Below are 26,668 nucleotides of genomic sequence, written 5' to 3'. Positions count from 1 at the left end.
TCTATAAATTAAGTAATCATTTTGGTAAAGTTCCTTAATTTAAAGTCTTTAATACTCACAGAATTCTCTTTACATCTCCTCCCTCGAATCCTAACTTGAACCTCCTTTCTGTTGGGTTTATAGGTACTGTAGTAACATTGTAAACATTTGGTTAGTGGTCACAGTTTGTGTTAACCTTTTTGTAGTTAAACAACTTTTTTTTTTTAAAGCTGAGCTTGAAATTGTTTTATTCACTAAGAGAAAAATCCGTGCACTTAAAATTGATGTTACAGCAAACGATTAGAGTTTATTTGTCTTCTTTAAGCAGAATGGAAAGTTGGTCTCAGGGTTCCTTTTGCCAGAGCGTGGATGGAATAATGGTGTGCGATAAAGTATCCTCACTTCTCTGGGTACCTCTCCTTGCAAATCTAAATGCCATTGGTTCATTTTTATTCTTGATATTTGCAGCTGTTAAAAGGGAGTCAGCGTTGAGAACAAATCAGCATTGAACACATTTCTGTTTATCATCTAGTAGAAAAAAATTGTAGAGGAAGAATTTAAAAATTAAATGCGTTATTTAATACTTGTTGAAGCAGTTCTTATTCAACTTAGGAGTTGACGGAGCCAGGCCTTTGACATCCTAAATATCTCCTTTCACTTTTATTAAAAAAGAAAAAACAAAAAAAAGAATCCTAGTCTCTGTTGGAATTATTTATTTCACTAAGAGTGAGGTGAGAGTGGCAATGGGCTGCTTGGTCACAATATGCCTCAAATGACAAACCACCCAGCTAACCTGACTAATGCCCAGTCTTTGAGTCTTAGCCTTGCTGATCCAAACATTTGCCTTTATTAATTTCCTCAGGATGATCAGTTTCTTGGTGATAGATTAATTAAAAATTACTCATGCCGGCCAGCATGGCTCAGTGGTTGAGCATCAACTTAGAATCCAGGAGATTGCGGTTTGATTCCTAGTCAGAGCACATGGCCTGGGTTTTGGGCTTGATCTCCAGCAGGGGGCATTCAGGAGGCAGCTGATCAGTGGCTTTCTCATCATTGATGTTTCTGTCTCTCCCTCTCCCTTCCTCTCTCCGAAATCAATAAATGTATATATTTTTAAAAATTACAAGATTGAGACACATATCACAACTCAAAGTTGTTAATTTAGAGGGGAGCTTCCTACTTCCCACAAACCTGAACACTTTCATCCCTTCTCCGGGCACACTGTTCCCTGGTATCAAAGTGCCTGGGAAACCAAATAAGTAATGAGAAGATGGGCCTGGAATTAGAACAAAGAGAAGAAAGTATTTTTGAGGAGTGTTTTACTCAGATCCATCCCAGTTAAGGTGGGAGGAGTTGGGGACCTTGTTCATAAGGGAGAGGATGGGAGACCTGGAGTAGGAGAGAGAGGAGACTTGTAGAACTTGAGCTAAACTCAGCCACGGATGCCCCGAGGGAGGAAGGCAAAACTCATTTGAGATACAGGACTGTGCAAGAAACTTGAGTGATGGTGGTAGCTGTGCAGATAGATGTTTTAAAAGCCTTCCAAATCGATGAAACATGTTGAGCAGTAATGTGGAAATGGGAGGCCCATGGAGCATTAGGGCATCACCGGTAGCCTAGTCATTTTCAAACACACGATGCCTAGGAGGGTATGGTGAGATGTGCGGCTACCGCTGTAGGTTGGTGGCTTTGAGTGATAATCACGTGCTCTGGTAGAAGATAACTGACAACAGAACAAAGCCATTGAAAGGGGGACACAGAGCCAGTGAGACCAAGTAGGATGGTGTTGCTGTAGCCGAGTTATAGTGATGACTTCTACAAGGGCTTCTCTTTAGGGGAGGTGGACCCAATTACTGTATCAGAGGTCAAAGTCCAATGCTGTCTTTATTTTTAATTAAAAAATTAAACTTGATTAAGTGCCTGCTCTGTGCCAGGTATTATTTCAAAGCACTTTAAAAGATTCTCTTGTTTCATTCTAACAACCACGCTAGGAGGTTGAGATGATTATCCCAATTTTCAGTTGAGGAACTGAGTTTAGAGAGGTCAGTGCTTTGGGCAGATCTTTTAACCCTCCCTCCCTCCCTCCCTCCCTCCCTCCCTCCCTCCCTCCCTCCCTCCCTCCCTCCCTCCCTGCCTCCGTCCCTCCCTGCCTCCGTCCCTCCGTCCCTCCTTAAAGATTGTGCTCAGCCCTCACTCTCAGGGCCTCTGTTTCACACGAAGGCCTACTGTCTGCCACAACCTTGGCTATGGCTTGGACATTCTGTAAAATATCTTAAAGTGATGATTTAGCCTGTTGTTCTTGGGGTACAGCCTCTCAGTTCTCAAACTGAGTTTCTAATAGCACTCTCCAATAAAGGCACCAGGTCTCCTTGGAGAAATAACCAATTCTAGGACTTGGGAAGTAAATATAGGGTGTCCCTGAAGAAATGCATACACACTTTAACAGCTGATAGCTCAATTGATGTTTCTTTTCAGACTTAACCCATTGGAATTAGTAATTATAATAAATGTGTATACATTTTGAGGGGACATGCTGTATATATGAGGAACCTGAGCGTGCACACACACACATCAGTGGGGACATAGGAAAGGGGTGCAGGGCGCAACTAAAAGAGCTTCCAGTCACCAAAGCTGGACCAATCTGAGCAACAAAATTGATGAAGTAGTATTGGATTATAACCCCTCATGTAAAATAAACATCCAGGAGTCCATACCGAGGTAAATGAATGATGGAGTGAATTAACTGGCACTGGTGTGTTTTTCCTATAAGCAGTTAGCATATAGCTGTTTGTATGAACTGAGCTGTAAGAAAAGTGGTCTTACTCTGTTAGAAGACACAGGGATGCCAGTCCCAGGAGAGTCTTTTTCTTAACAAAGGTAGTGGATCTATAATCAGAGAGGAAAAACCTCAGGAGGAAGGAATAAATTATTTATTTTTTTGCCTTTTTTTTTTTTTGACTTGTTTCTAAGTGGAACTGACTTGAACATTTGACAAATTACATATAATCTGATATACTGAAGCCAAGTCAATCCAATTTAGTAAGGAAAATCTATCTGTGCACCCATACATATCCTCTCCCAAAAAATGCCCACTCCCCTTTCCTTTAACTGGGAGTCACTGGGAATGCAGTGTTTCAGGCCCTGGCACATCATTAACTTTTCCACCAGTGAGCATCTAAAGATAAGCCCAGGAGCCTCCGAGGAGGATTTTGAGAACTTAGTACCAGAAAGAACGTTAAGAAAGGTTCTCCCTGGTGCCCTATCCCATGTTATACGTAAGACATTCTGTCTTCCCTGGGCAGTGAACCTGGAGCCTTGTATCTGCACCCATCTTGAGAGGGAGAGCCTGAGGTTTTTTGACAAGTGCTGTTGGCAGGTGCTACCTATGATTTATCAGAGGCAGAGGCTACTCACTAAGCTGTAAAACAAAGTAGACCCTCTTTTTACCACTGCCCACCTGGGTGGATGTCGCTGTTTTCTGCAAAAGAACCCTGAGTTTTTTCACTTTGGTTTTCTGCCCCCCCCCCCACAATTTTATTGAGATATAATTGATATAACAATGTTATTTTTAGGTGCTACTTAAAAAAAAATTGCTTTCAGATTTAATTCCTCTGCTTCTTAGGACAGAATTCCCATCACAGGGTGTGCATTTTTGTGAATGGAAAACAGGCGCAGCCTGCTGGTGGGCTCAGTTGGTGGAGCTTCCCCCCAGGCACCAAGAGGTTGCCTGTTCCATCGGGGTGGAGCACACGCAGGCTCCGTCCGGGCAGGGGGCGCGCAGGAGGCAGCCCGTCGATGTTTCTCTCTCTCTCTCCCTTCCTCTCTCTCTAAAATCAGTAAAAACATTTTAAAAAAGAAAACAGGCCCAGAGATGTGCAGTGTCTGGAGTGATAGGAAAAAGTCAAGAGATCTGTGCCAGACAAAGATCTGCTAGACAAAGCGGACCTGGCCCAGTTTCCAGGCAGAGAACCACCTCCGGGCAGGGCGCCAGGGCTCCCCGCCAGGAGGGAAGAGGGTAGGGAGCCTGAGCTCCGGACTGCCCCACTCCCCGCCCTCGTTAGCTCCCTCGGGGGCCCGGGACTCCTGGGGGCCTGGTCCGCGTTCCTCGCCCCCGCGCCCCTGGCCGCTGGCACAGAGCGGCACTGTCCCCCCAGGTCCCACAGCCCCTTCTGCCCGCCCTGGGCCGCGCCCGGTGGAGGCGGGCGCCCCGCGAGCTCCGCCCCGCGCCCGGCCCCTGCCTGCTCGCCCAGCCCGGCTTGGGTGGGGTCCCCGCTACTGCGTCGTGCTCTAGGCTGGTCCTGGCAGCCGGGCAGCAGCCGTCGCGCGGGATCCCCGGGTGACTGTGACTTCGCTCGGCCGCGGCGCCGCGCGCCTTCGGGACGATGCTGCGCTGGCTGCGGGGCTCGGTGCTGCCCGCGGCGGCCTGCCAGGACGCGGAGCCGCCGCGGCGCTACGAGACCCTGTTCCAGCAGCTGGACCGCAACGGGGACGGCGTGGTGGACATCCGCGAGCTGCAGGAGGGGCTGCGGAGCCTGGGCATCCCCCTGGGCCAGGACGCCGAGGAGGTGGGTCGCTGCTGGGCCCGGAGGCTGCGGGGACTCGGGGCGCCGCCAGCTCGGAGGGCGGCGGCCGGGGCTGGGCCAGGAAGGAGGAGGAGCCGGGGCTCCCCTGCCAACCGTGGGTTCAGCCGCTCGGGAACGGGGCGCGCGGCCAGGCACCCCCCGCCAACGGAGGCCCGGCGGGTTCCGAAAGGCTCCCGGTGTCTTCCCAGATGAAATCAGTGCAGTGAACGCTCGCCCCCCGGACCTCAGTCCCCTAAGCCTGAATGCGCCGCAGGCCCTTTACCTGCCTCTCCGTGCGCCTTTGCAAACACGCCATCGGACGGGAACCTTTAGCGCTCAGGTTTTCCCGGGCCCCGATTCTGCGGAGAGCTCACACTGTATCTCTTGGAAGCTGCCTTGTTGCACCAGCCAGTTTTGCCCACTGTTGCATCTGCTGGAAAACCAGCCTTGGCCGAATACGCACTTGGGGACGGAAGATGCTTGGTCTTCGGGTGGTGGGCACACGACGCAATATACAGATCAGGCGTCTTAGAAATGCACACTTGAAACTTATGTGCTCTTATTAACCACAGTCACCCCAATACATTTAATAATAAAAAAAGAAAATGAAAAGAAAGCCAACTTCCTGTTGAGGAGGAGGGGCGACATTCCATTGATTGACACAGATGGGCTGGGCCGGCCTCTGAGTCACTTTAATTGTGCGCTGAAGTTCAGCGCCCGGAGCAGCGCCGAGGTGTTTGGACCGCCTCCAGCCCACCCCGCCGAAACCCGAGAGGGCGCTTCGCGTCCCGGTCCCCGGAGGAAAGTGATCCAACCACGGGAGCCGACAACTGTTTTACAGTTTTGTATTTTGGGCGACTCGTTCAGTGTCTGTAGTAGTGACTGGCCTCTTGAGTTTACTGTTTCTTCTCGAGTCAGCGTTAGTAAGTTACAGTTTTTAGGAAACGGCCCATTTTGCCCAAGGTTTGTAAATATTCACTTATTATTTTTTAAAGCTCTGACTGTATCTGTAGTTATGTTCCATGTCATTCCTGGTCCCTTTTGCCGATTGTCTCTGTTTTTTATTTCCTTCCCTTCTGTGTATTCTCCTTTCTTTGGGTTTACTCATTTGGTCTTTTCCTAATTTCTTGCATTAAATGCTCATTAATTTTGACCGACAGTATCCCCTTAATCACTTCTTTAGCTGTATCCCCCAAGGCTGTGCTATTGTTTGTTAGTGCGAAGTATTTTCTAGTTTCCAATATGATTTCCTCTGTGACCCATGAATTATTTAACCATGTGCTTTAAGTTTCCAGAGTCCATAGTTTACATTAGGGTTGACTCTGGGTGCTGTACATCCTATGGGTTTGGGCAAATGGATACCAACTGGTATCCATCATTATAGTATCGTACAGAGTATTTTCACTGCCCCAGCAACCCCTGTGCTCTGCTTAGTCTTCCCCACACCCCTAATCTTTTTATTGCCCCCCTCATTGTGGCAGATAAACATCTTTTCACATGCACAGATAAGGTTATCAGAAACTAAGGAAAATCTAGCCAGCCCGCCTGGGTTTAAATCTTGGTTTTGCTACTTACTAGTTAATTTGGGGCCCGTTTACAAATCTCTCTGGCCTCAGTTTCCTCTCTGGGGCGGAGGTAACCGTAGGGTTATTATGAGGAATGAATGCATTAATGCCTTTAAGCAATTAATGAACAATTAGCCTGTAAGTGACCTAGTGCTGTTACTGCCGTCACTCTGGAAAGAGAGGTGTCGAAACTCCCTCTGAGACTGTGGATCTGCCACCTCTTCTTTACAATTTGTCAGTTTCCCCCTTTTATATTTTGAGACTATACTATCGATACAGTCAACTCTAGCATGTTGCATCTTCCTGGTGAATCGCTCCTTTTACCATCCTCCCTTCCCGCCAACCCTCACAGCATAGTGCCCCTCATATTTTACAAATGCCCAAATCATTGCACAAGTCAGGGTGTTGCCCTCAACCAGGTCATCTTCCCAGGTCACCACCGGGACATCTTCAGCATTTGGGCTCCTGCCTTGTGTGAGGCATATCCTTACCCCATAGGCTGCCAGGGCTCTTTGCTTGCGGGGCAGTGAGCGGGCCAGGCCCTAGGCCTCATGTCCCCACCTCTTGTCTCGGACCCCTCCTGGTAGGAACTGCGTCAGTTCTGGGCCTCCGAGGAAACCCGGATGCGGCTGGGTGTGCAGGGGATTTATTGGGGAAAATGCCCAGGAAGGGCACGGGAGAGGAAACAGGAGGGAACCAACAGGGTCTTCAGACCAGGGTGCAAGTTTAACTCCTGTGAGAAGAGTGCAAGAAGGAAGGGTTGCCTTAGATGGAACTTCAGGCCAAAGTGTGGTTCTTAGAAAGTCTCAACGAGGCTAGAGGGGAGTCTCCGAGGAAGTGCTGCCTGGTAGGGGAGTCCTGCATGGGCAATTGGCTGCCCAGAGCTAGAACCTGCTGTGGCCGGTCATGGGCTGGAACAACCCAGGGCGAGTGGACTTGGTGTGAGGGCCACAGTGCGTCCCGAGTCCCAAAGGCGTGGTGGGGCAGGCTTTCCCTCCCCTGGGCTCCCGCAGCAGGTTGTCTTGAAGGTGATCTGACCTGGCCACCACAGATCTGCTCCTCTGCACGGTCCCCAGCCTGTCTTCCTCAGGGAGGTCAGAGGGACAAACCACAGTCCCCATTGCTTCACTTGGTCACACCTGGAACTCACTATTTCCCTTCTTGACCGTCTATTTTAAATTCCACTCACACCCAGCCATCATCTCTGCAGGTCTTGGTGACCTATCTGGTGGCGTGACCCAAACCTGCATTCCCGAGAGGTCTGAGCTGCTCAGGCCAGTGTTACTGTAGGTGTCACCCAGTCACCGCTTGGATTGGGCACGTGGGTCACTGTGTTGCATGCGTTTCCGTCTCCCTTGTGTAAAAGCAGCCGTACCTCCTGCTCATCAGGGTCAGTTACACCTACTAAGATGGTGGCTTCTCCTCTTGCCTGTTGGTCCCTGGACACAAGCGTGTATCCTGTTTGGGGACTAGAAACTAACCCTGCAGAGCCCAGAGTTGTGGCAACAGGTAGCAAAAGTCCCCCCCGTAGGTCACTGGGAGTGACAGTCGGGGGACCACTCTTGCTTTCACTTCTTGGTTCCTGGACTCATGCACTCTTCCTGTTGGGGACACAGAGCGCCTTTCGGTGCCCAGGACCATGCTCAACACTGAGCCAGGGCAAGGCTGTCCACACTTGTCAGTGCTGCAAAGTGCCATCAGTCTGCTCCTCATTACCCTGCCCGCGACTCCTGTCTCTCCTACTTGGTCCTGGGCACCCTTGGGCCCCGGCTGGGTGCCCGACTTCTGTGACTCACCGTGACGGCTGCATGCTCAGCGGAGCACAAGGAAGGCCCATTCCCTGTGGACTGGAAAGGTCCCTCACGCTGGAGGATTCGTTCTTGATCAGGCCACAGCGCGTCTTGTGAAACTGCGCTGGGCGTCTGGCCCTGCCGGGCAGTGCGGGGGAAACGCTATTGCAAAGCCTGCAGGAGTGCCTGTGACTAACCATGGCGCAACCTCCTCCCACGGGCAAGCCCATGGTGTTTCAGGGACATGCAGTGGTCCTCTTTATGGTGTCAGGACTTGGCATGATGAGTCAGCAGGGCAAGAACTAACAGATAAGGGCTTGATTAAATTTTCTTTATGACTTTACATATATATACATATATAAATATATAAATATATAAATAAATATATAAATAAATATATATATATTTATATATATATATATATATTTTGGAGCAGTTTTAGGCCCACAGCAAAATTAAGAGGAAGGCAGAGAGGTTTCCCTCCTGTCCCCACATGTACACAGACTCCCCCATTATCAACATCTGGCAGCAGATGTTGGCACATCCGTCCGTTACAACTGATGAGCCTACATTGACACATCACTATTACCCCAAGTCCATAGCTTACCCTATAGGGTTTCACTCTTGGTGTTGTACATATTGTGAGGCTGGACAAATGTATACTGACCTGTAACCACCTTATAGTATCATACAGAATATATTCGCTGTCCTAAAAACTCCCCCGTGCTCTGCCTATTTATCTCCCCTCAAACCCTAACCCCTGGCAACCGCTGATCTTTTCACTGGCTTCACAGTCTTGCCTTTTCCAGAATGTCATATAACTGGGGCCATACAGCAGGTAGCCTATTCAGATTGGCTTCTTTCACGTAGTGATGTGGATTTAAGCTTCCTCCATGTCTTGTTATCATTTGCTAGCTCATTTCTTTTTAATGCTGAATAATGTTCCGTTTTCTGGGTGTACCACAGTTTGTGTACCCCTCCCTTACAGAAGGACATCTCGGTTGCTCCCGAGTTTTGGCCCATTATGTGTAAAGCCAAACATTTGTGTGCGGGTTTTGTGTAGACATAAGTTACATAAGTTTTCAACGCCTTTGGGAAGACAGCAAGGACTGTGATTGCTGGATTGTATTGTAAGCGTGTGTCTACTTTTGTAAGAATCTGCGAAAATGTCTTCCTTTTTTTCCATATGCCCCCCAAAATGTCTTCCAAAGCGGCCACACCATTTTGCATTCCCACCAGCAGTGATGCGTGTTCTTGTTGCTTTGTGTGAATTTTAATACTCAGCTTTTTAAAGAGCACTCCATACTTAGGAAAACACATCACGTAAAAAGCTGGTTTTTATTTTGAAACCGCTGGTCCCCATTTCCGGTGGTGTGGGATGAGGGACCACAGGCATATGCATGGAACAGCAGAGCCCTCTAGGGTTCCGGCGGGTGGGGATTCAGAAGGCAGGGACGTTGCTTCTGAGTGTCTCCTGACTCCTGTCTGGGACCCCAGCTGACTTGCCTTGGAGATGTCCTCCCAGCTGTGCATCCCTGAGGACGGGGCTGGGACCCTGGTGGTCAGAGCAGCCCTGCCCAGCAGCCACTGTGACCCCTGTTGAAGATGAGGGTCTAGGGGTTGGGGTGAGGGGTGGGGCGGTGGGCGAGCATCACAGAAGGAAAGGCCCAGATGGGCGAATTTTCACTAGGTCCCCAATTCCCAGTCTTCACTACAGCAGTGCCTAAGGGTCTGGACCTTAGAAGAAGACTTCTTAGAAAGCTGTGGCCAAACAACTTCCAAAAACGGTTGGGCCCCACCCCCGACCCCCTGTGGCCCAGCGCCCCGCTACCCACTTTGCTCTGAAAACATCCACCTTGAGAGACGGCCCCGCGCAAAGGCCTTCCTGGGAGTCCTGGGGGGCGGACCTGAGCGCGCCCCCTGGGCTGCTCCTGCAGCGCGTGCTGGACGCCGGGGCGTCGGGCCGGCTGCCCTGGGAGCGCCGCTGGAACCCCGAGGCCCCCCCCCTCGGGGCCGGCCCCCCAGCGTGGCCCCCACGGGGCTCCAGGGGCCCCCCGCGCGCCTCCCCCCGGAGCCGTTGCGCGGCGAGGCGCCCTGGCCTTGGAGAGGCTGTGCGCCCTGCGCCCCAGAGGATGCTGCTGTCCTAGGTGCCAGCCGTCGGGACTGAGGTGGGCAGAGACCCCTCCCCTCTCTCACTTCCACCCCCGGGAGGCCCTCGGGGGGGCCGCTGCATGGACGGCCCCGCCTCCAGACCACCGCGATGGACATGAGGAGCTCTTTTGGTACATGGACCACGAGGAAGACGGGACCCTGGACATCCTTGAGCTTTAGGAAGGCCTGAAGGACATAGGGGTCACCTCCTCCTAGGAGAAAGGGAAGATGGGCCTCCTGGGGGCTGTGCTCAGAGAGGGGTTGGGACTCGAGCACAGGAGACCAGGCCTTGGGCAGAGAGGGTGAAGCCACATGTACATGTCCCTGAGCTTGACCTGGGCCCCACTGCCGCCTTCAGGGCCGTTACCTGCCTTGCTGTGGATGCTTCATGAGTAACTCTGCAGGGCTAACACCTCTGTCTTTTTCTTTCTTTGTAGAAAATTTTTACTACGGGTGATACCAACAAAGATGGGAAGCTGGATTTTGAAGAATTTATGAAGTACCTTAAAGACCATGAGAAAAAAATGAAATTGGCATTTAAGAGTCTGGACAAAAATAATGATGGTATGTTTTATTTTCTGTTCATCACCAGCTGCATGGAAGTACTTAGACTTCCGAGAGCCTAAAACAACGTATAGTCAGTCTTTTTTTTCTTAGGTAATAATAATAATAATAATAATAATAATGATGATGATGGTTATTATGTTTCCTTGCTCTCTGGGCAAGAGAGATTTATTTTTCTTTCATATTAGGCACAGATATGACATAATCTAAATTTTAAAAACTTGTAGATTATCTTACATTTGATAGTCTTTTTGAAAGATTTCATTTAGAGCAGACTCTCTCTGATCCTGAAAATTAGGAAAAGGAAGAAAAAAAAAAAAAAAGATAGGCATTTAAATATGTGTCTTCTGCGTGGAATTATGGTTTCTCTATTTAGATTAATAGCTTGGAGTGAGAGTCCCATTTGTGTCAAGCAAAAAGCAAGAGCCCCACAGTAGGGGGAAGGGAAAAGAGAATTTATTTTAAAAAATTAGAACGCAGACTCCAAATTCTTCCTAAACAGGAGTAATCAGGACCATTTATCCACAGACTTCTTATTTTTTAAAAATTAAACAAATAGATTGAGAGAAAATATGGTTCATATGAGAGTTGGCGAACTTTTTTTGGAAAAGGCGAGATAATAACTGTTTCACGTTGTGGGCCATGCTGTCTAGACTGCAGCTGCTCCTCTCTGCTGTCAGATGGCACATCCATAGACAATAGGTAATGAATGGGCATGGCTGTGCTCCAAGAAGAATTTATTTACAAAAGCAAGCAACCGGCTTTATTTGGAAGAAAGGTTATAGTTTACTGGCCCCTGGATTATACTGAACATTATATTCAGATAGATTCAAGGCAGATTCCTGCACACAAACAACCAACCAAACCTTTGAATGGTTTTGAAGACTGTTCAAGTCTGTGACCCAGCCAGGAAGAGCGGAGTTTGTGGTGGAAAGTTGTGCTATTGGACCATTTGCTACCTCCCCTAAACCTTACATTTTATGCCCCTAAGTCTAGCCTTGGTCTTAGTCTTCTAGCAAAATTCAGTTCTTACAATCGACTTCTTGCCTGTAAACTTTCACCCCCCCCCCCCCGGGCCCTCTCCGTTCAGCGGCAGAGGTCGGACTGCCTGGGCAGTGTGCTAGGGCAGAGAGTAGCTGGGCGACGTGCCACCTCAAAGGCCATCTGCCAGATACGTAGAGGCCAGTCATTCCAGTGTGTAAATTGTGCACATTTTGGTTGTCCATCAGAAAACTCTAATTGAACCAGATGAAATAAACGATGAAATTTTATGATACGTTTGTAGAAAATACAAGCATTTTCTCCTTAATTTATCTTGTTTGTATATTATAAAACAATTTCTCATTATAGGTTTATACTTTTGTTTGTCAGACTTCCTTAAAGCAAAGCATATGCACTCTATTCTCATTGTTCATGGGTTCTGTATTTGAGAATTTGCCTGCTTGCTAAAATTTAACCCCCGAATCAATACTCATAGCACTTTCATAGTCACTCGTAGACATGCTCAGAGCAGTGAAACATTTTAGTTCCTTGACGTGCACATTTGTAGCTGAGATAGAATAAAGGTGATGCTTTGCTTTCATACTTAAAACAAGATACTTTTAGGTGTCCTTCTTCAGTCTACTTCATGCCATGTTTTATGCATTTTTGTGCCTTTGGTTGATGATTTGCCATTTTAAATGGCTCCCAAGCACAGTGCTGTCTAGTGTTTCTAAATGCAAGAAGGCCGCGACGTGCCCTAGGAAATAAATACATGCGATGGGTAAGCTTCATTCAGGCCACAGTTGTAGTACTGTTGACTGTGAGTTCAATGTTAAAGAATGCATAATATATATTACATAAGGTGTCTTTAGACAGAAACACACATAAAACAAGGGTGTGTATTGATTGGTTGATGAACATGTTGTGACCAGAGGCTCATAGGAACCTAACCCCGTATTTCCTGCAGGAACAGTGGGTCAGGGTTCGCTAATTCAGGTTCATGGGGACCTGTGAACATAACATAACTACCGTGAGTGACGGGAATCGACTGTATCTATTTAAGAGTATGACATTCAGAGTGGTATTTAAGGAATTTAATTGCTAAGAGATGGGTGCCTCTAACTGTCCTTATATTGCCCAGACTCTCATGCTGTTCCTTTGCTCTCTGCGGGAGAATTTCTGAGTGAAATGATGTGTGTGCCCTTGTTTAATGTAGTTGTTAAATTTTGAGTCAGTGTTGCAGCTGGTACTTACACATGCTAATGCTCCCCTAAATTCATAATTTCACCTTCATCAGTTCAAGGCTTTCCCTGATAAAATGAGGGATTTGAAATTCATGATTTCTAAGGTCCTTACAGTTCTGAGTCTCCGTTTATGCTCTTTTTATTTTTTTAAAGGAAAAATCGAGGCTTCCGAAATTGTTCAGTCTCTCCAGATACTGGGTCTAACTATTTCTGAACAGCAAGCAGAGCTGATTCTTCGAAGGTAAGCTCTTTAGTTGCTCGAGGACTGCTGGAGTTTTTTTGACTTTCATTTTCCTGTCCTGCGTTTGTCAGTGTGGCTCAAACGCGTCCTTGCGTCTTGCTGCTGCTCACTGCCCCATTCAGTCTCTCTCCCCCTTTTCCCTCCTTTTCACTGTGTTTGCACACGTACCTCTAACGGGTACGAGTGGGGAGTGTAAGCTCGGACAGGACTCTTCCTTCTCTTTAAAATCTATTATTTTGTTTAAGTATAGTTGGTATACAATCTTATATTAGTTTCGGGTATACATTATAGTGCTTCAGCATTTTTATACCTCACAGTGTGAGCACCCCACTAATTCCAGCCCTTATCTGTCAGCGTGCAAACTCATCCCAGTAGCATTTACTCTGTTTCCCGTCACCTTCTCACCCACCCTTCACCCGCTCCCGTCTGGTGACCATCCCTTTGGCCTCTGTTTCTGTGAGTCTGTTTCCGTTTAGTTTAGCTTCGTTTATTTAGATTCCACATATAAGGGAGAGACAGACAGGACCCTTTCTTGCAAGCCCCCAAGGGCCGGTGCCATGTCAGGGAGGTGTTAAATGTGTAGAGAGGTCTAAGAGGGTTAGTGTTCTGTTTCCCATTTGGTGTCTAATGTGACAATAGACTTATTGTCTCGAGAGCAGGAGTCTAGCAGATTTGTCACATGACTGAGCCTACCCGTGACTGGGTAAGAGGGAAATTCCAGCGCTCTTCCAGCTGACTGACAAGGAAACACCATTCACAGGTCAGACCTTTGCAGACTTAACGTTTTGTTTCATGGGATAGAACAATAATCTCTGAAGTCTAAGTTCCCTGAAAGCCCTTTTGTTAGAAATACACCATAGGGACTAATTTTTTTTTTTTTTATGACATCAGAGAACAAGAAAAGGGCAGTTATGTTATAGATTAATATTTTTACGAATGTTTTTGGTCTTCAACATTATATTAAGTTTCTTCTAAATGGTTTTATTGTAGAGTTTATCTCCTTTTGTGTCTGCACCCGTGACATTTTCCTCCCTTCTGTCTTTTTGGAATTTGTCTTATAAGCAGCTGCTCAATAAGAAGGCCCAGGTCTCAGAGCTGAGCATGGTGTTGCTCTTGTTAATGCTGGATGAGAAAGGCTTTCCTGAGGAAATGAAAAGCTGTAACATGAAAAAGATAAACAGTATTTTGACAGTGGGATACGGAGCATGTAATGTCCTGCTTCTAAAGTCACATTCTTCCGGGAAAGTGGGGTTTTTGTTTGGTGGTTGTTTTTAGGCCAGAAATCATGTTCCTGTATTCCTTTTGAAAGCTTTAAGGGTAATGCAAATTCTAAGCCCAAGCTCCAGAGTAGATCAGGGGTAAGATCCATCAGGAGGGATGGATATTTAGAAGTGGCTATATAATTGTTTATATAAATATTGTATGACAACTTTACGGACATATAATTCACATGCCATAAAATTCACTCTTTTAAAGTGTACAATCCAGTGATTTTTTAGTATATGTACACAGTCATGCAACTATTGCCACTATCTAATTTTGGAACATTTACATCACCCCCAAAAGTAGCCCTGTACCCATCAGCGGTCATTTCTTACTTGTCCCCTGCAAGCTCCTGGCAACCACTGACTACCTTTCTGTCTCTATGGACTTGTCTATTCTGGACACTTCATATAAATAGAATCATATAATATGTGACCTTTTGTGTCTGTTGTTTTTTCTCTCTCACTGAGCTGTGATAGCTAAATTGATATCAAATAAGATTAAAAGGTAAAAATTACACACTTTCACATTCATGAAAATAGAGTGTCACCATCACATTTTAAAATTCACCACAAAGACATAAAAATTTTAAGCTGGCTAATGATTATTCTGGGGATAAATTGACAAGTCCACTGTAGTGGTGAGAGATTTTAATGCACACCTTCCTGTATTTGATAGGTCAAGCAGAGAAAAAATGTAGTTAAGACACAAAGGATTTAAATAAATAAGAAGCTTGATTTAATGGTCATACAATAAAACCTTGTACTAGAGAATTAGAAAAAAAATTTTTGCTTAGATGCAGATGGAACATGCATAAAAATGGTTTTCACAGTAGACCACAAAGCCAGGCTCAACACATTTTCAAAACAAATGGTATTATGAAGACCGCCTTCCTGGATCACTCTGCACTAATTTAGAAGTCAATAACAGGGATGATTTACAAAAAGTCCAGTGGCTTTTGAAATGATATATACTTCTCAGTATCTTATGGGTCAAAGAGGAAATCATATGGGGACATTCAGAAGTACTTTGACTGGAAAAAATGAAAATACCACATATTGAAACTTGTGAGATGTAGCTATGGTGGTACTTAGGGGAACATTTATAGCCTTAAAGCTTGTGCATATCAGAAAAGAATGAAGACTGAAAATTAATGTGCTAAGTTAAGGGGAGAAACCAGAATAATCTCTAAGAAGGTAGAAAGAAGGAGATGAAGACAGCAGTGGAAACAGAAAGCAAAGATATAGTAATAGGATCAACAAAGCCAAATGCTGGTTGTTGGAAAGACAAACTTATGGAGAGACTGATGAAGAAAAAAGAGAGATGACTTGTAAATAAATGATGTCCAATTGCACAGAGACGCTTCAGAAATTTAAAAAAGATAATATTATGAATAATTTTATGCCAATAAATATGAGAACATAGGAAATAGAACTTCTAGAAAAATATGATTTGCTGAAACGGAATCAGGAAGAAATAGCCAGTCATTCCTAAATAAAGATACTGCATCAGTAATTAAAATTTTCCCATAAAGGAAAATGTAGCTCCAGATGGTTCTTACAAACTATCAAAAAAACAGACATATAGATACTTGTAGAGTGTGAAAGTACACAACCTGGTCCATTCCATGAGGTCATTGTAACCATAATGCCAAAGGCAGACAATTCACAAAGAGGGAAATTACAGGCTTATGTAATTTATGACAAAACAGGTACAAATGGCATGATTGCCCAGAATTTTATAAAACAAAAGAGTTAAATGAAAAATATTTAAGGCTATGACATATCAACTTTAAGTGTTGAAGATGAGATACCAGGATTTCTTGACTCAAAAGGCCCAATCACTAAGTTTGATTTTTTTTTTCCATAATCACTGCTAATTTTCTTAGTTTAGAGAAAGTTGGAGAAGGAAATGGAGAGGATATGTCGAGTATATTCCCAAATCACATCCAAATGTTATAACAACATGCAGATACACCTTCCTGAGCCAGTGCAAGGAAAAATGGATCATAAACCATTCTTTACTTACCTTCCAATGTTTTATCTTCTAGGTGTTGCATTTGATAGTTCCTTGACTTAGAGTCTGACAGAGCACCAAACATTGTCTTCAGCGAGGTCTCTCTGTAACTTTAGGGCCCGTTGTTTTATCTAAATGATTAAAACTATATGAAAGACCACCCAGTGCTTGCTGCCATTTCCAACAACCTATTGTGAATTAGGATTTTTAAAAATTCAATAAGAATATCCAGTTGGAAAAGAAACTGTCATTCCGCAAAACAGCCAGTCATGTTAGTTTTATTTGTAAATTCTGTTTTGTTCCTTTGTTAGCTTACTTATTTATTTTTTCTTTTTCTTTCCAGCATCGATGCTGATGGGACCATGACAATAGACTGGAATGAGTGGAGAGACTACTTCTTGTTTAATCCCGTCACAGACATTGAGGAAATTATCCGTTTCTGGAAACATTCCACTGTAAGTAGGCTTTATGGATCAATGTATACGTCTGTGGAGCTGTAAGCACTGGTGTAGTCAGCACCTGGGGACGCTGGAACATTTAGAGCCGGGGCTGCCCAGCCAAGTCCCAGCGGCTCCTGAACTTGTGGCGCTCTGCTGATTTTATTGCTCGCATATCAGATTCTTACCGTGTCTTTGGAGGTAGCTGGTAACAGCATCCACCGTATTCACAGTCAAAGAAAGAGAGGGTTACTGCTGTTGCATAGCTCCTTACCCAGACACTCTTACCTATAAAATCTTTTACACCCAAATCATTCAGATGATAAAGTTGCAAAAATATTATCATTGTACAACTTTGTTTCTCTCAAGCTACCTTTGTAATCTATAGTAGTTTAGAAGAGATTGGAGGGCATGTAATTTTAAACAATACCTCCTGTTAGCTAAGTTTTGTATAGAATGTTTTCAATGACAAGTCAGATTTATAAAAATATTGATAGATACTCTATATAGGAAATAAGTTAGGGGTATTGACATACATAGTTTTTATTTAATTTTTATTTACATATTTAAAGCACATATCATGGTGCAAAACATAACGGATGTCATTTCGAGATAAAGGATGTGCCTTTGGAGAACTGATAAGCTAATTTCTTTCTGTAGCTAAAAAGAATGGAAATGTTGCCCTTTCATTCTGACTTAGCCTCAGAGGAGGAGTTACTTTGAATCTGTTAAGAAAGTTGGGATTGTTGGTTTTGTAAGTTTGTGAATACTGTTAATTTTCAGCTCTTCATAGTCACCTCTGTGCTCAGATTGGCTCAGGTACTTTCTAGGGAACAAAGCTGATCTTAACTGTGAAATAACACGCGCTTCATCTCTAAACAGACGTGCTGGAATGATCGACCTTTAATCGATGGGGCCCGGGGGTCTCTTTTTTCATCGTAACAGGGTATGGACATAGGAGATAGTTTAACTATTCCCGATGAATTCACAGAAGAGGAAAAAAAGTCGGGTCAGTGGTGGAGGCAGCTTCTGGCGGGAGGCATCGCCGGCGCTGTCTCCCGCACCAGCACCGCGCCCTTGGACCGGCTCAAAGTCATGATGCAGGTGAACTTGTGACCTTGTGTCTGTTTGTGCTAAATATCCTCAAACCACGATAAATACGGTGCTTTGAAAAAAGTTAAAAAACTCTCCGTAATAGTCTTTTATACCTTTTTAAAAAATGTCTATTTTATTGCTATTAACCCTAAAATCAGTCCATGTAAGTATTTCAGTGTTCTGCCAAATCTTAAATTGTTGGTGCACGTGTGTGATGAACTTTTAATCTTTGGTGTTCTTTGACTATTCTAATGTTTAATTAAAAAAGTCTCCGGCCATTATTGTAGGTTTCTCCCTAAATTATTTATATATAATATATACTCTCAGCCTCCTATATTCTCTTATCAAATATATCTTCTTGCAGTATTGGAGAAAAGAGAGTGGTTAGTACTGTTACTTTAGAAACAGTAACAATAACACGCCACCAGTATTTTATATCATCTTACTTTTATTTTTAGGTCCATGGTTCAAAATCCGACAAAATGAACCTATATGGTGGCTTCCGGCAGATGGTGAAAGAAGGAGGCATCCGCTCCCTTTGGAGAGGAAATGGTACAAATGTCATTAAAATTGCTCCGGAGACGGCTGTGAAGTTCTGGGCATATGAACAGGTAATTCTTATCACTGTGTGGTTAGCGATAGTATAATTCCATGCATCACCTACCAAAACCGTTTTCCTAAGTCGTTAATATTTGTCGCTTACTTAATAGTTTTATTTGTCCTGGTGAAAATAAACCCTCGTTCAAAAAAAGCTGCGGGGCAGCTATTCAGAAATTGCAGACAGGCTGTTACCCCTGCGTCTCTGCGCCCGGGAAGGAGCGCGGTTCTCTTGGGGCAGAGGAGCCGCTGGGCCCAGCTGGGCAACGTCTGTGCTCTGCAGAGGCCTAACTCGAAACCGCAGTCCAGTAGGCTGGATGTATCAGCATTTAAGCCTTGCTTTCCTGCTAAGTGTTGTTAACGTGGCGTATGCGTGTTGGGAAACGTAGACGCATTGCCAGTTAATTGATTTCTAGGAGCTGGTTTGTATTTTGGTATTGCCTCATTCGGCTTGGGCCGTTGTAACGAAATTCCGTGTAGTGGGGGGTGTTAAACAACAGAAGTTTATTTCTCACTGTTCTGGAGCTGGGGAGTCCACGATCACGGTGCTGACCAGTTTGGTTTCCAGTGGGGGCTGTCTTCTTGGTGCGTGCATGTGGAGAGGGAAAGAGAGAGACAGAAGGAGAGAGAGAGAGAGAGAAGGAAAACTCTCTGGTGTCTCTTCTTATGAGGACACTAATCTTGTCCTGAGGGCCCCACCCTCTCCACCTCATCTAACTCTAATTACCTCCCAAAGGCCCCATCTCCAAATATCATCCCACTGGGGGTTACAGCTTCAGCATATGCATTTTGTGGGCAGGGACACACAATTCTGTCTAGAGCAAATATTCATGTGCCTTTAAAATTGATTTACGCAGTACAAGAAGATGCTTACCGAGGAAGGACAGAAAATAGGAACGTTTGAGAGATTCGTTTCTGGTTCCATGGCCGGAGCCACTGCGCAGACGTTTATTTATCCTATGGAGGTGCGTGCCATTGGGAGGCCTGACAGTGGGAATGGTCTTCGTGCTAACGGTCCATTGCTGTGCAACAGGTATTCCCCAGATGAACCGTTTCGAATGACAGGAATTTATTGTCTCCCAGTTTCTGTGGCTCAGACATCCGGGAGCGGCTGGGCTGGGTGCCTCTGGCCCAGGGTGTCTCACAGGCTACGGTCCAGGTGTCGGCCGGGGCTGCAGTCACCGCAGGGTTCAGCGGGGACGGCTCTGCTTCCAGACCCTCGCCTTCGTTGTCCGGCCTTTCTGGCTGTTGGCTGGAGACACGGGTTCCCTATCCCGTGGGCCTCTCCCTAGGCTGCCCGAGTGTCCGCGCAACATGGTAGCTGGTTTCCCCAAATTGGTGATCTCAGGGGTGGGGGGAGCACCCAAGATGGAAGCTGCAGTCTTTGGTCACTTCTGCTGCAAACTGTTGGTCACGCCGACCACCCCGGGTAGAGTGTGGGAGGAGACCACACAGGGTGTGAGTGTCAGGCAGCGGGGGCAGGGGGGCCACCGTGGAGGCTGGGGGCCACAGCGTTGGCAAGAATGGTAACACCGGGGCCTCTCCAGAGAGTGTTGGTACCGTAATTCCATGCTGGAACTCGGCATCAGGTTAGGCGGTGGCAGTCCTGCCTAGACGTCCTTCACTCCGAGCACAGGTTGGCAAATCACGGGCCTGTGGACTGTTTTGTAAAGACCTTGAACTAAGAAGAATTTTTTCATTTAAAAAAAGTGGTTAACCACCCCCCCATCCCCCAAACCAATATACAACAGAGACCTGATGTTTTAAGCCAGCCAGCAAGGAAGTAGTTACCATCGGGCCTTTACAGGAAAAGCTTGCCAGCGTCCACTGTAGAGCAAAAATAATATTGTGGGTGTGGATATTTTTATTGATAGGACGGAGGGGTTTTTCAACAACTGGTAAGACCTAGGCAAGATATGCTGTTAATTTTCACCTCTCACCTTAGCTTTCCTTTCAAGCATCTTAATGTGGTGGTTCACAGCACTCCACACACCCCTCAAAACATCCCAACCCAAGACCTGCTGTTCCTCTTACGTTGCTTATTTCAGTCAATAGCATCACCTTCCCCCCTCTGTGCCGTCCCCATCCTGTGCTCCAAGCTAGAAACACTGCAGTCGCCTCTTACTCCACCATTTCCCACCACGTCCAATTGGCCACCAGTCCATTTTGGTAAGACACCAGTAGGTTATCCTTTCTCTGTTCCCTGTGCCACTGCCCTCCTTCAGGTTCTCTTTGCAATGAGTGGCTCTTCGTGGCCCTCGACTTAGTCCCTCCGTAGAGGGAACATGTAAGGAGAACACAGCAAGGAACTGGACAAGTCGCAAGTAGTGCTGGGTAGCTGTTTCCTGTAAAATGACTTGCTTTGAATTTCATGCCGATGCAGTGAATTCGAGTGACCATATTCTGTCATGTTCCTTCCCGACCAGGTCTTGAAAACCAGGCTGGCGGTAGGCAAAACTGGACAGTACTCCGGGCTGTCCGACTGCGCCAAGAAGATCTTGAAACACGAGGGCATGGGAGCTTTTTACAAAGGCTATGTTCCCAATCTGTTAGGTATCATACCTTACGCGGGCATAGACCTCGCCGTGTATGAGGTGAGTTTGTAGCAGTCGTTTGAACCTGAAAGTGTAGTTAAATAGTTCTTACTGTTTGAATTTGACTCTGTCTGAAGGAGTACGTATCTACCAGGGAACAGTTTGTGACCAAAAATAGATTCCATGGTGTCCTGTGATCGTTTATATCCCCCCCCCCAAGAACCTTGAGTCTGAGACCCCGTACGCCTGTGGTCAGTTTTGTATTAGATTTCTCTGGGAATCACTTTTATTAATGAAGAGAGTGGACTCACAGTCTGATACAGTTGTTCAGCTTAGAAGGTGGTACTAGGGATTTTGGTTGGGGGGGGGCAGAGAAATTAGGCAAGAAGGACACATTTTCTCTGATTTGGTCATACTGCACGTCCATAAAGCCAGGAGACTGGCGTGGGCGGCACAGATTCATCCCTGGTACTGACGAAACAGCTCCAACTACAGTTTTGAAGTCAACCTTGCCATTTAAACCGTGTAATGATGTATGAATCTGACAAAGTGAGCACATACTATGTGCAAGCCCCTGGGTTAGACACGGCCTGGAGATTGGAAAGAGGGGCTTGGGTATCTTCCCTTAGAAGCCCGAAGGTCTGGCGGGGGAGGTGGTCAAGGGGACGAAGGAGCACAGTGTGGCCAGTGGTGCTCTGGGCACACGAGGAAGCACCAGCCGACAGCTGAGGGCGGCGGTGGAATGTGTGATGAAACCTTTCTGAGAAGACTGGATTTCTTAAAAAACAGCTTTATGAAGCTACAAGTCATATATCATACATTTAATTTATTTACAGTGTACTGTTCAGTGGCCTCTGGTATGTATTTACTTTTTAAGGAAATTGGGATAGAAGCATGGCCTGGGGGATCAGCACACTTGGTTCTGCACCCTTGTTTAAAAAACACACACCCATCCCTGAGACCGATTTTCCTCATTTCTAAAATCAGAAGAGCATCTCCGCCTCCGAGCTTTGTAATAGGACTAAGTGAAATGACATACGTGTCAAGTACAAAGCTGGATGCCGTCGGTAGTGTCACGTTATTTGTATTCAGACTCGCTGTGGGAAGTGTTGTTTAGGCCCTGCAGCTGGTGGTGCTGTGGACCCGCGCGATTGTTCAGAGGCAGCCGAGCAGCCATGCAGGCCTTGCGTGTCTGCATCCTCAGTGGTCCCCGCCGCTCCTGGGGAAAGGTGGCCTGTCTCCCGCGAGGACGAGGGTCGCTGGGAAAATGGTCACGTCGAGTGAACGCGGTCATGAAGTTCGCTGCTCACCGCCTCTCCCCCTTTCTGTTCCTTGGCAGCTCCTGAAGTCCCACTGGCTGGATAATTTCGCCCAAGACTCCGTGAACCCCGGCGTCGTGGTGTTGCTTAGCTGCGGCGCCCTGTCCAGCACCTGCGGGCAGTTGGCCAGCTACCCGCTGGCCTTGGTGAGAACGCGCATGCAGGCCCAAGGTGGGTCCGGGTGGAAGAAGGCGCAGGCGGGCTTTTTAGGATCCCGCACCTCAGCCTTAGGGTCTCTATTGCCTCCCTCGGGGCACTTTATACAAAGCCTTTTCCTAACCACTCCTTCATTTTAGTACCACGGACACGCTGCTCGCGTCCTGTATGTGTATCTGTGCCTTATGCATAAACAAAGTCTGGATTTTTTTTTTACCTGTGTGGAGAACACATTATATGAGCTTTAGTATCTCGATGGACTTGGGTAAGGTCCTTGCACACCACCTCTTTGGGTTTTCGTTCTCTCATCTGTAAGAAAGAGAACTGTGCAGTGCTGCAAGAATTAGCAGCAATCTACGGGAAGCCCAGGATGGCCTCTGTCCGATTCTTGGTCAGTGGCGGCGGGAACGGCTTGTTACTGTGGACGCTACAAGTTCGGCTGTGATGGCCCCCACCTGACACTCTCTCCTCCCTTGGCTCTGATCCTACTCTCCCCTCCTGGCTTCCTTGCCGTCTCGTGGATAATTCTCTTATGGTTCTCTGGCTTCTATTGCTCTATATACACTTTCTGTGCCTCTTTTTCTTTTTTGCTCTTTCCCTGGCCAATCTCACCCTCTGTCATTTCTTTAAATAGTATCCCCTGGGCATCTACAGCTCTATCCCCAACCTCTCTTCCAAGTCCGACCACCCCTCCCCCTTTATATAAAGGGGTACTTTCTTGGACCCCTTGGAATAAATTTTCTTTCCTTCTGATCCATTCTGAATCATAATTATGTGTATTAATAAGAACAAAACGTGCTCGAGTATTAAATTAGCCTGGTTCCCTTTTATGTTTTCTAGCCATGGTAGAAGGAAGCCCACAGCTGAACATGGTTGGCCTCTTTCGCCGAATCATTTCCAAAGAAGGAATACCAGGACTCTACCGAGGCATCACCCCAAATTTCATGAAGGTGCTCCCTGCTGTAGGCATCAGCTACGTGGTTTACGAGAACATGAAACAAACTTTAGGAGTGACCCAGAAATGACACGTTGAAATTTTTTTTTTTTTTCTTTTGCATGATTACAGAAATTCTCAATAATCTTCAGGGGGACTTTTCCCTCTAGACTTGCAAGAAGCCTTATTTTTTCACAAAAAGGAAGAGCTTATCGGTGATCACTTTAGACATTTGCGCTCAATTTTGTACATATGGAAATGTTTTTAAAAAAAATCATAGTTTTGATAAGCTCATACAGTTTTGAAAAGGCCAGAACGTTGTATTTTATCTCTTCTTCTAAGTCCTTCCTGCAGATCTCTGCCCCGAACCCTAAATCTGAAACACGTACCTGCCTGAACTAGGTTTGTTTTGTGTGGTAGATCATAAATCATCCGTCTTTATTTTGGATGGTTCAAGTTTATGCCAGTTTCCTTATACTTAAGGGATGACACACTGATTGTTGTTATATTACTGTTATGCTATCAACACAAGGCAGCTTATTCGAAGGATTCTGTTTAATGTGTCTTTGCTTTGAAAAACACCAGGAGACAAAACCTTTTGACTTATATCAGTGTTTCAAGAGCATCTGTCTTTTGTTTGTCCTTTGTTTCCTACTTGGGTCAGATTTCGTTTTAATAAGGATGGCTTCTGGGGACCATTCTTCGTAATCTGAAATTTCTTAGTTACATGAAGTGGGTTGATCATGGGCGAATGACATTCTCTTTCCCCCCTCATTGTTGAATTTCTTTGAACCTGAAATTCTCAACTTGGGCAACACAAACCTGGGAGAATAGTACATGTTAATAGTAACAAATATTATTCTCATGTATTAGGTACTTATATTTAAATGAAAGGCCCAATTTATAAACGCACACATTTATATTCTCTCTTGTCCCAAGTTATAGAACATGTTATGAAATAGAAAACTTAATTTTTAATATTGATAGCATGTTTTTATTTTACTAGAGCCATTTTTTTTTGTAGTCAGCTATCTTTTCTGATTTATGTGATTAGGACTTAGAAAAATATTTATTAGTTGAAGTTATTCTTACTGCTTTGTAAATTTAGTTCCTGAACTTGTTTGATTTCTAGTAATTTGTTATAAATTGCCAACTTTTTAGTGAAAATCTAGTGACAGAATAGGTATTTACTTTATTTGAATCTACCTCTTCTATTTTATGAACCAAAGAGAAATGTTGGACTTGTCTTTGTGAAACATATCCCAAAATATAGTTTTCATTCTATGAGTTTTGCCTGGTAAGTGTCTCAGTATTTTTTATAATACATATGATAAATGTGGGACTCTATCTTTAGGGTGGTTTGTACTTTGGAGTAATACAAAAACGACAATATTAAGGTACATGATTAACTTTTTTTTTTTTCTCATAAAAATTATGGAATGAACAACTGAAATTTCAAGCTACTGAAAAATCATCATTGTTCATTGTGAATTTAAATCGTGTGCTATTTTCACATTTGCAAAGAGGGAATGTGATTCATCTGTGCATCTTGTATCTTTTGAAACAATGATCTTGTATCTCTTGTAAAGGGTCCGGAGTTGAAGATACATTATTTCTGGCATTAGCGAATATTTACTTTCCATTTGTATTAAAAAAAAAAAAGTAGTTTTAAAAATGACTTGTTTCCTTATTTAAAAAACAACAGTGTATCTAAAAGCAAAACCACAATGGCTGTGTGGCCCGGGGCCGCTGTGGCGCCATCGCCTGGGTGTCGCCTGGGTGCACGGAGAGGTTCCACTCCCTGAACTTGACCGGGGCGCGGCAATCACTTTGAATGGCAGCCATCGGCTGAGGTTATGGCAGGGACCGAACAGGTGGGACTATCCTCTGCGCGGAAAAGGTAAAAGCGCCCCACGAGTCACCGTAACGGGGCGTCAGTGTTCGTGCACCGCTTCCCCCACCGTCGTGGAGGAGAAGCCGTGGCCGTCACCATAGAAACAAGACAGGCTCCGTGAAACACACGTCACGCGGCCTGCGCGTTCCCTCGCGGGAGGGAACACGACGTGCCCGCGTTTGGACACTGCTCGCAGGGCTCCCTCCTGGCCGCGGCCCAGGGCGGCTTATGCGGAAGCAGCTCAGGCCTGTGAGGCCCGGGCGCCAAGTCACCACGACGGTCCCGTCCCCTACCCGCCGTTCCACGTTCCGCCACGTCAGTCATCCGCGATCGGCTGGGGTAGGGAGACATTCGGTGGAAAATTCCAGAAATAAACCACAACTTTTAGATCCACTTGGTTCAGAGGAGTGTGATGAAACTCCGCGCTTCCTCCGAGGGTCGCGAATCGTCCCGTGGTCGGTGTGTCCACGTTAGCTACGTGCTCCCGTGTTAGTTACCGGATCCCGCGTTAGCCATGTGCTCCCACGTTGGCTCCTGCTCCCGTGTGAGCTCTTGTGCTCCCGCGTGAGCTTCATGATCCCGCGTGAGCTTCGTGCTCCCGCGTGATCTCCATGCTCCCGCGTTGGCTCCTGCTCTTGCGTGAGCCTCGTGCTCCCGCGTGAGCCTCGTGCTCCCGCGTGAACTCCATGCTCCCGCGTGATCTCCGTGCTCCTGCGTGAGTTGGGTGTTTTGATGATAAGACCAGCCGGTACCGGTGCTCGCATTCCAGCCTCTCGTACTCGTGCAGGCGCAGTTCTGGCGGTACCGTGGATATGCCAGTGGGAAGCCGCAGAGCGCTTCCTTTAAGCGAAAGGGGGGGCCTTCCGGACCTCTGAGGCCTTTTGTCGCCACCCTCGTCAGAAAGGTGAGTACCGTGCAGCAAGGTATTTCGAGAGAGACCGTAATCTCAGAGCCGCCCCCGCGCGTCGTTGCGGTGGTTCTGTCGGTGGGTATCGTCCACCTCGTACTGTGTTTGACTCCTACGGTGACCCCTGCCACAGGCGTGCGGGTGCAGGAAAGACGCAGCGTCTGTCCGCGTTTAGTTCCGTCTGGTTTCTGCGTCCCCGCGGGGCGTGGAACTGCGCCCCCTGTGCCGAAGGACTAGCTGGCGTGGCCTCCAGCCGCCACCAGATGGCAGGCTTCCCCCGGCTCTGCCGCTCCGGGCCCCTAGGCGGCGGAGCGCCCGTCACTTTGTTACTTTGTTACTTTGTGTCCATCCGGAAGGTTCCCACGGCTGCCGTGGCCACTCGCGGTTTCCCGCAGAACCATCGCTGCTTTGGTCGGAGAAGTGGGGCAGGCTCGGCCTG

The 26,668-nt window shown here is 46.4% G+C and overlaps 1 protein-coding gene across 2 annotated transcripts; it reads left to right on the top strand.

Moving 5' to 3' along the window:
* Positions 1 to 4,237: 4,237 nt before the first annotated feature.
* On the top strand, positions 4,238 to 24,715 carry SLC25A24 (solute carrier family 25 member 24). Of its 2 annotated transcripts, none has more exons than XM_087828090.1 (10): positions 4,238 to 4,544; positions 10,485 to 10,611; positions 12,990 to 13,077; positions 16,700 to 16,811; positions 17,739 to 17,897; positions 18,347 to 18,499; positions 19,343 to 19,450; positions 20,912 to 21,079; positions 22,359 to 22,484; positions 23,335 to 23,496. In XM_087828090.1, exons 1-10 carry the CDS (start codon positions 4,362 to 4,364, stop codon positions 23,341 to 23,343), a joined length of 1,233 nt encoding a protein of 410 aa, XP_087684216.1. In that variant the 5' UTR covers positions 4,238 to 4,361; the 3' UTR covers positions 23,344 to 23,496. The 2 variants fall into 2 exon arrangements, with proteins under 2 accessions (XP_087684216.1, XP_016073654.2); XM_016218168.2 differs by having other exon boundaries at positions 4,239 to 4,544; positions 22,359 to 22,509; positions 23,335 to 24,715.
* The last annotated feature ends 1,953 nt before the right edge of the window (positions 24,716 to 26,668 follow it).

The sequence above is a fragment of the Miniopterus natalensis genome, chromosome 19 (assembly GCF_054644295.1).
Source record: "Miniopterus natalensis isolate mMinNat1 chromosome 19, mMinNat1.hap1, whole genome shotgun sequence".
NCBI classification, from domain to species: domain Eukaryota; kingdom Metazoa; phylum Chordata; class Mammalia; order Chiroptera; family Miniopteridae; genus Miniopterus; species Miniopterus natalensis.
The sequence above is the reverse complement of the archived record's forward strand: the minus strand, read 5'-3'. Positions and strand labels throughout refer to the sequence as shown.

Coding starts and splice junctions, on each gene's coding strand:
- SLC25A24 (XM_016218168.2), top strand. CDS start 4,362: ATGCTGCGCTGGCTGCGGGGCTCGGTGCTGCCCGCGGCGGCCTGCCAG. Junction 16,812..17,738: donor GTTTCTGGAAACATTCCACT/GTAAGTAGGCTT, acceptor TCATCGTAACAG/GGTATGGACATAGGAGATAG. Junction 22,510..23,334: donor AACGCGCATGCAGGCCCAAG/GTGGGTCCGGGT, acceptor TATGTTTTCTAG/CCATGGTAGAAGGAAGCCCA.